We start from the raw sequence: 8,422 nt of genomic DNA, 5'->3' as shown, positions 1-8,422 counted from the left end.
GCGGGACCACTGTATGAGTATTTGAGACGAACGGCAGCAGGAGAGAGTACGAAAGGAGGCCAGCATACCTCTCTCTCCTTTGGGGGAAAGGGGAGGTGTATGGCCGAAATGATGGCAACAACAAACTACTAGAACAACATTTTCTTTTGCATCGGAGACCGAGCTGGTGCTGGTTTGGGTTCCCACAAGACGAGAGAGAGGTGTCCATTTTCTTTTTTCTTAGACGTGTCCCTAGGGCAATAATGCCAAATGTACAAAAGTCAATGAGCGTCCAGGAACAAGCAGTCTCGCAACTTTACTACATCCGGCCGTGGACTAGGTAAATGTGATATTTGGCGTTGCTGGTGACTAATCATTCGGTGAAGGTGACAGAGACGAGCATAGGTCAGATTATCAGGAAGAACGGACATTGGACGGATTGCGAAAGTCAAAGCGAGCGAGTCATACCCCGATAACGTGCTGGAAGCGGTGTTCAGTGGAACAAGAACACGGAGGTACAGACGTCGAGGGCCAGCCGGAGGTTTTCTTATGAGAGTTTGGAGGTTTTACGGTCCGGGACATTGTGACGGGGGGTCGATCAGACTGGGCCGCGCTCATGTGACAAGCCAACATTGGTTCGGAGCGAGGATCCCGGGTGTGACTGGACCAGCAGCCACGTCCCAATATCAAGACTTTTACTACAGAACACAACGAGCGCCGCTTCAATTCCCGCGTGGATGGATGCCGCACCTTTTCGGTAGGTGGCGGGATGAATCCTCAGCGACGGGAAACGCATGATGGACAATGCGTCGACGTCAGTTGAGGGTGGAATGATTGTCTCGGTGTCATGAGACCATTGACGTGGGGGGGCATGTTTATATTGTTCGCTGGGTATGTGTTACGGTGTATTGCTGTCTCGATGTTTTTGGTATCTGGTTCGTGGGCGAGCGTTGCTTGGGTTCGGGAGGTGTTGGGGAATGGGCAGGGATAAGTTGGACCTGATATTTGGAGGAGGTGTATGTGTTGCGGGGACTGGCAAGTCCACGAAGATGAGGTTTTTTTTTGCGCTGAATTCATTAGGGTCAACACGAGGTGGTATATCGCTAGACACTTCCGGTGGCGTTTCTCGCAGAAGCATCACTGCCGAGCTAAAATCATCACAGTCGATGTTCAAAGACACCAGAGGCTCTCTCGATCTTTGGCGTCGGCGTCATTGAACCTTGAATGCAGATGGCATAAACAGATCGACCTATCCTGCCGAATTTGATGAGATGACATTTTTTGCCAGGCATAAATCGGGCAGAACATCCGGCATAGAAGGCATCGTCTATAGCAAGAGTACTAAGCTAGATCTAGGCGCCCTTCAAAGTTCAGACCACGACAAAACATGGGACGGCAGGTGGTTGATCGATCTTGGTGTCGCAAAGTCCGACTTGGTAGAGATAACAATAACATCTTATCACCTTGGCAAGCGAGCAAGGTGACCATCAACAGAAGTCGAAGACATTGGCAGGTTGAAGTTGGACCGGGGTCCGTTACGCCCAAGACCCCTGCTTAACCTTGAGTCTCCACATCTTTTACCAAACAGAACGCGGTTAAGCCAATGACATCCCTCAAAAAGACGGCAGGAAAAGAGTGGATGAGACGCTGTTCCGCGACGGGTGCCGTCTGATTTGCAAGATCCTCAAACTCTGCTCAACTTCAGCATCCCCCTTCAAGGACAGGGGGTCGGTGGAGGCCGATTGGAGGAGTCGGGGCCATCTCTTGGATGACGATCTGGCGATGAGGCTCCTTTTGAGTTTGATATTGGAGATGGGAGTGGCGGATGCCGGGTGAGGAGGATGAGGTTGCTCGGAAGTGCGGTACCAGAGTTCATCGAGTGATGGGTTTGGGTATGCGGCTTTGGGCAGAGGGAGAAATTCTCTTATGACGGCCGACATGCTTTGGGCAGCATCCCCAATCGCAATCAGCGAACGACTTCTCTCCACCATGCTCGTCACAGAGAATGAGGTCCGGTTATTCTTATCTGCTCTACCCTTGCCATCCGTCCTCAACAAGGCCGTCGCTTCTACAGAGTACTCGTACTCGGCCCAGTATCCGAAACAGGATATGCATTCCATCGAACCGTACCATGGACCATGAGCCGCAGGGCAAGTCGCCCCGTCTCTCCGGAACGGGATGAACTCTTGGCTCGCACACGTCGAACGGTAGCCACGCCTCCTTTCTCCAGTCCATTGTGGTCAAACCGTATCGGAGTGCACTCCAGCCGACGGTTCCAGTCCCTTGCTCCACCCCAGCGCCTCCGTTCTACTTTTGAGCTCTCTTCTTCTGCCAAGCAGGCCGCATCATCGAGTTCGGCAGCGTCTACCGTATCAATGTCCCGTTGATCGGCGGGTCGGCTTTCCCAAGCGGGTTGCTCAGGGGAAGGATTCAACGTCGCGGCCATGAGACGAACCCAAGGTGTTGGGTGGGCTCTGAGACGGGCCCCCGATGTAGATGATGGGCTCGCCGCGAGCAGACTGTATATAACGCGGCGCCTGCTCATCTTTCTCAACGGCCGAAGAAGGTCTTCGTTTACTGTCTTTCAAGCCATCACCGTTTTCCTCTCTTTCGTTCAGTTCTGGGAACTTTCTGTATTTCTATCAAATCTTCATTCTTTCTTTTCTAAGCTCTCATCATCCTTTAGATCACTTCTCTTGGGCCGGCCCTTCTTTTGGATACTTTATATCAGCTATACTCTTCACCTCATCGAATAACTCGAAAAGCAAGAGTTCCTTTGGAAGCTTCTCAGCAATGAAGTTCCAAACCTCCATCGCCCTCGCGGCTCTCGTCGCCTTCGCCGCCGCCGAAGTGCCCCAAGAACACTCGCACGAAAAATACCTCCGCGCCGTCAACGCCCTCCTAAAACAAGACAACCCAAACAACATCCAAGACGCAGTCTTTGGCCTCCTCGGTAACGCCGCTGCCGCCGCGGGCGCGGGCGACGTGACCAACCTCGACTGCCTGCACCAGACAACGGCCGACTCGGCCTTTACCACGGCCAAAGCCGCAGGCGACGTGGACGGCATGGCGAGCGCGCTCGTCTTCCGCGCCGTGGAACGCAACACCGGCAAGGTGGGCCTCAAGAGCGTGCTGTGCGACGAGACGGCCGCGAACCCTGAGATTGCGGCGTTGAGCCAGCATCAGGATCCGGCTTCGGATGGTGCGGCCGAGGAGAATAAGGCTATCACGTTGGAGTTGGCGAAGCAGCTTTCTGCTATTGGGGCCGATCCGCAGCTTGCGCTTGATTCGGGCACTTTCGAGCCTGGCGATGTAAGACTCCCCCCTTCCTTCGATAGAGGCTCATGAGATGAGAAGACTAATGAGGGAGATAGGTCAACGACAACACCGGAGCCGGCAACACCTGTGACGATGCCGATGATGCTGAGGGATGTATTTTCAGCCAGAACCTCATCGTCAAGGATGCTACACCCGAGGAGATCGATGCCGCTGCCGCTGGAGGTGCCGGTGAAGCCGCTGCCGGTAACGCCACGGCCGCCGCGGCCAACTCTACCGGCGCAGCAAGCCGCCTGCGCAACAGAAGCTTCTTGAGCCGTGCCATCCTCTCCCAGCGCGGCAACAAGGGCGCCAGCGCCAGCGCTGACAACTCCACGGCCGACGCCTCTGAGAAGACCCGTCGCCAGTCCAACAATAACGACAACAACAACAGCAATGCCAACAACAATAGCACTGCCGACGCAAGTGACAACGCAAACGACGCAGCCACAGGAACAACAGACGTCCAAACCTTCACCGGCACCCTCGGCGGCCCCGCCCCGCCCGTAACCTCGGACTCCTCCGCAGACAAGCCCTTCTCCGTCAACGGCGCAACCTTCCTCAACGCCGGCGCAGCCCTCCAGCGCTCCTGCGCAGTGCAGCACAACGCCTGCGCCGACGCCGCTAACTCTGGCTCAGAGGATATCAGCGTGTCAGACTGCGACGCGCAAGAAGACGACTGCCTCGCGGCCTCCTCGCAGACAAAACTCCGTCGCGCATCGGGTCTGAATGCGCGCGGTGCGAGAAGAATGAGAATCGCTACGACGGCGCTGTTGAAGGGGAGACAGGCGTTTGAGTTTGGCGAGTGCCAGGACCCGAGCATTGAGTTTGCGGAGGGTCTTGATGGACGCAAGGAGGCTTCGTTTGCGCCGGCGGGTGACTTTGAGCATGGGAGCGCGTTGAATATTGGAGTGATTTCTGGGTTTATTTGTGGGCAGTTGGAGAGCCGGTGTCAGGCGGATGAGGCTGCTGTTGCGGCTTGTCAGCAGGGGGAGGCTGATTCCAAGGGGTTGAGTGGGCAGGCTGCTGCTGATGCTTTCAACTCTGCTTTGGGACTTTGAGAGCGGTGGTTGATATTCATGACTTGTTTCTTTAGTATGAGAGGTTACGTACGACATGGGTGTGTTGAGAGTAGAAGATGATGAGATTTATGTGAAGGTTGCTCCTCCTAGTTCTTAGACTGGACATGAATGATGAATCAATTTGCATAGTCTCTCAATTGTCAAGTAGTCTGTTACAGAAAAATATGACCGGTAAATTGTAGAGCCATGATGCTTAAGAATCTGAACTCAGTTGTTTCTCGAGCCCTCGACGTTTAATGGTTCTGTGAGATGAAAATGCAGCAAAATCTTTGGAATGCAACTTTGGTTGTGAAATTCGACAAATCCCTATATCCATGCAAAACAATGATGCCAAATAAAATTGATCCTCAATCGTGGTCCCTGGATCAGCGGGCGCTGCCAATGAAAATCCAATCTTTTAGATGTGGACTTTTTCATGCAGCGCTTTCCTGGATCTCAGCTCCAATCTCACTCCACAGTCCCCAAAAACGCCGCCAAACTCTGATTTTTTCTTCTCACTCAATAACTCGCTCGCTCACCATTTAAACCTCTAACTTCACAACCAACACATTGGCACTCACCAAACCTGACCAGAAGAGCATCGCAATAGGTTTTGTGCCTCTGCAGCCATGGCCGAGTACAAATACACGTCCCTCGGCGAGCGGGATTTCCGCCTCCTCTCCCTCGCACCAGGCCGCTTCGACGACGCCCTCCAAGGCGATCTTCTCACCCGCCCCATCGACACCTACGTCGACGAGGCAAGCAAACACGACAACGAGTTGCCCGAATCAGCCGATTCATACGAAGCCATCTCCTACGTCTGGGGCTCCAACGAGAAACCCCATCACATCACCACCTCTACTGGCGCACAAATCCCCATCACCGAAAGCTTGCACCTCTGCCTCAAGCGCGTGCGCCTCGAGGACCGAACTCGCCTCGTCTGGGCGGATGCGCTGTGCATCAACCAGGCCGACGGCAAGGAGAAGGAGGCGCAGATCATGCTCATGCACGACATTTACCTTAGCGCACAGAAGGTGCTCGCCTACCTTGGTGAAGAAGCTGATGGCAGCAGCGAGGCGATGGAGTTGATTGAGCGGTACTGGCGCGTTCACATTCCGGACCCTCTGAACGCTGGTGCGCGCGCGTTCGCGGAGGACCTTTTGGGTGCGCCAGTCCCCGATGCACCGACGGGTGCTGGTGCGGAGCTGCCGCCGGTGGGTGCCGACAAGTGGTTAAGCGTGTCCCGGTTCTGGAACCGTCCTTGGTTCCGCCGGGTATGGATCGTGCAGGAGTTTATCCTGGCGCGGGATGTCATGATGATGTGTGGTGGCAAGACGGTGAACTGGTCGCAGCTGTGGCCGGGTACGATTGCGTTGGAAGAGCCGGAGAACCCTCCTTGGCCGTTGGTGGATGCCAAGGGGGAGGAGATTGAGAGCGCGGCGGAGTTGATGGCGAATATGGCGCAGAGGTTGCGGTTTTATCAGCTTGGTGCTATGAGGGGGAACACGAGGTCGCATGAGCATGAAGGTGGGCATGAGCACGGGGGTGGATGTTGTGGAGGGGATGATCATGATGATGATCACCACGGTCACGACCATGACCATGAACACGGCCCTGACTGCGACCACGACCACGACCACGACCACGACCACGAGGAGGAAGCCGACGCTGAAGAAGGCGACGAGGGCGAATGGGAATCAGAAGACGACGAAGACGACGGCGAGAAGCGCTCAACAGACCTCCTCAACCTTCTCATGTCCTTCCGCGAAGTCGACGCCACGGACCCGCGCGACCTCTACTTTGCGCTCCTCGGTCTCGCCCTCGACGGTGACAGAGAAGAGTTCCGCCCGGACTACTCCGCCACCTTTGAGCAGACGGCCCTCCGCTTCGGCCGCACCCTCCTCCACGAGCCTTTCAGTGAGGAACTCCTCGACCACGCCGGTATTGCGGAGAAGCACAACGGCACCGGCAGCACGGCGGCAGGCTTCCCCTCCTGGCTGCCTGACTTCCGCCGACCCTGGCGGCGCATGACTGTCGCGGACGCGGCTGAGTCCGAGGCCGCGGGCGAGACGGACTTTGATTTTGGGTTTGATCCTAATGCTGAGGAGGATGAGTTGCTTCTCAAGGGTATCAAAGTCGATACGATTGAGCACATGACCGCCGTTCCGCGCGCGGCACATTTACATGCTGATCACCCGTCCCTGTGGGTGAAGCGCGACATGGTGACGCTCTCGCAGCTGCTGGCCAACATCCCCGGCTTCGAGGACTCAAAGTACCGGACAGGCGAGAGCGGCCTCGAAGCCATCCTCCGCGCGCTGACCTTCTTCCGCACCGAGGGGGAGGGCAGCGAAGAGGACGAGATCCCGGCCACGACACTGAAGCTGGCGTGGCGCTTCTGCACCGCCGTCGAGGAGGACGACCTCGATGCCGCGCGGCCGGAGCGGGATATGCTGCGAAAGGAGATTATGATGTCCGGCTGCACTGCGCAGGAAGCCAATGAGGCTCTGGAGGCGGCGGCGCAGGTGTTGATTAACCGTGTTTTCCCGATGCGCGCGGCGCTGGATTTGGTACTGGCCAAGGGCGGGAAATATGTTGCCATGGTGCCGGAGGGGAGCGAGGCGGGCGATGAGGTGTGGGTTATGAAGGGGTGCAATGCGCCGTTTGTGTTGAGGAAGAGTGGTGAGAGGGAGGGGATGAAGAGGATTGTGGGGGCGGCGTACGTGTATGGGATCATGGATGGGGAGGCTGTCGAGGGAGTTGAGGAGTTTGAGGCTGTGTCTATTCATTGAAAGGGGAGGAATTGATCATGCCAGTCGATCTGGGTGGTTTTCATGGTGGTCGTCATGACGTTATGAAGGGGATGGGGAGAATAGGACGGAGAGACAAAAAGGGATTATAAGGGATGGGTATGATGCCTCACATAGACCCTATGAATCGGGGGCAAAGAGATGAGTGTCAGAGTCTGAAGAAACCATTTCATCAGTTTGACAGATATCTTCTCGTTATGAGTGACATCTTGATGGCCTCGGCATGGGACTACTAGCCCGGGAAATCTTCCACAAACATTGGATAAGGTATACTACCCTTCCACGTCACGCATATGCCCATGCAAAGCTCCAAACTCTACTAATCACAACAAGCTTTGGAAAGTTTAAGGAACTCGCGATAGTATCATTGAGACTCCAAAATACATAAATGAACACAGAGATAATGGCCACCAAAGCGGAATATATCGAGAACCCATGAGAAAGTCGACAAATCTTCCTGAGCCGTATGTTTGACTAGGTGATGATTTGGCTGTGTATCGCTTAATCGCTCATTCAAACTGTTAAGGAAAACTGTGGAATGGGTACACTTACATAGTATCCATAGTCACATGTGACATGATGCCACTCCGTCGCTCAGGTGTGGTCGGATCACCCGCCGCCCTAAGGTCGCGCGATCGAGGCGAGTGGGTGAGCAGGATTCAGGGTATGCCAGTGGCAGAGGGCCGATCCCAGGATTAAGGGTGGGAAGCAGCTTACAGTTCCTAGGATTCAGCAGGGGGCGAGCCGACAGGGGTCAGCTTCCTCATCCTGGGATTCAGCATGTTACACGCACAGTAGCGACGTTGCTCCTCTTGGGATGGGGAGGTGCTAACAGTCACCAATCCTAGGATTCAGGGCATAGGTAGTTCGCAGTTCCTAGGACTAGGTGGTTAGGGACCAGTTTAGCGATCCTAGGAATTAGGGTGGGGAGCTGTCGCTGTTGGAGTTTGTGGGACGCCAAAAGGGCTCGGGCCAATCATGTCGAGTGTCCTGACACGTGATAATGTCTGAGACCTGTGCTTCCTGGGCTGGCGAGACACATTTTTCCTGCACCCTTGCTGTCCTATGTACCAACCAGGAGCCTTTCTCCGACACACACCCTAGCTCCACGAAGCGAAGACCAGTTTGCTCCCTGCTTCCCTGGAGAATCGGACAGGGATCGTCGGGCTTCAAGATGCTTAGCGCTTTCAAAGGAGCACGTCGTGGCCTGCGCGGTCTCACGGGATCTGCACCCTCCGATGTTTGCGGCAAACGCCCGCT

The 8,422-nt window shown here is 55.3% G+C and overlaps 2 protein-coding genes across 2 annotated transcripts; both read left to right on the top strand.

Moving 5' to 3' along the window:
- Positions 1-2,772: 2,772 nt before the first annotated feature.
- Positions 2,773-4,355, top strand: BDP55DRAFT_563919 (uncharacterized protein; the record flags this gene model as incomplete). The annotated part of the gene is made up of 3 exons (XM_060570284.1): positions 2,773-3,291; positions 3,354-3,654; positions 3,742-4,355. 3 exons carry the CDS (start codon positions 2,773-2,775, stop codon positions 4,353-4,355), a joined length of 1,434 nt encoding a protein of 477 aa, XP_060423719.1.
- Positions 4,356-6,017: 1,662 nt separating this feature from the next.
- BDP55DRAFT_593040 (uncharacterized protein) lies at positions 6,018-7,515 on the top strand. Its single transcript, XM_060570945.1, has 2 exons — positions 6,018-7,429; positions 7,496-7,515. Exon 1 carries the CDS (start codon positions 6,110-6,112, stop codon positions 7,142-7,144), a length of 1,035 nt encoding a protein of 344 aa, XP_060423718.1. The 5' UTR covers positions 6,018-6,109; the 3' UTR covers positions 7,145-7,429; positions 7,496-7,515.
- Positions 7,516-8,422: the final 907 nt, after the last annotated feature.

This window comes from Colletotrichum godetiae (assembly GCF_030913485.1).
Source record: "Colletotrichum godetiae strain CBS 193.32 chromosome Unknown BDP55scaffold_66, whole genome shotgun sequence".
Lineage (NCBI taxonomy): Eukaryota > Fungi > Ascomycota > Sordariomycetes > Glomerellales > Glomerellaceae > Colletotrichum > Colletotrichum godetiae.
Note: the sequence above shows the minus strand (reverse complement) of the source record. Positions and strands in the feature narration are given on the sequence as shown.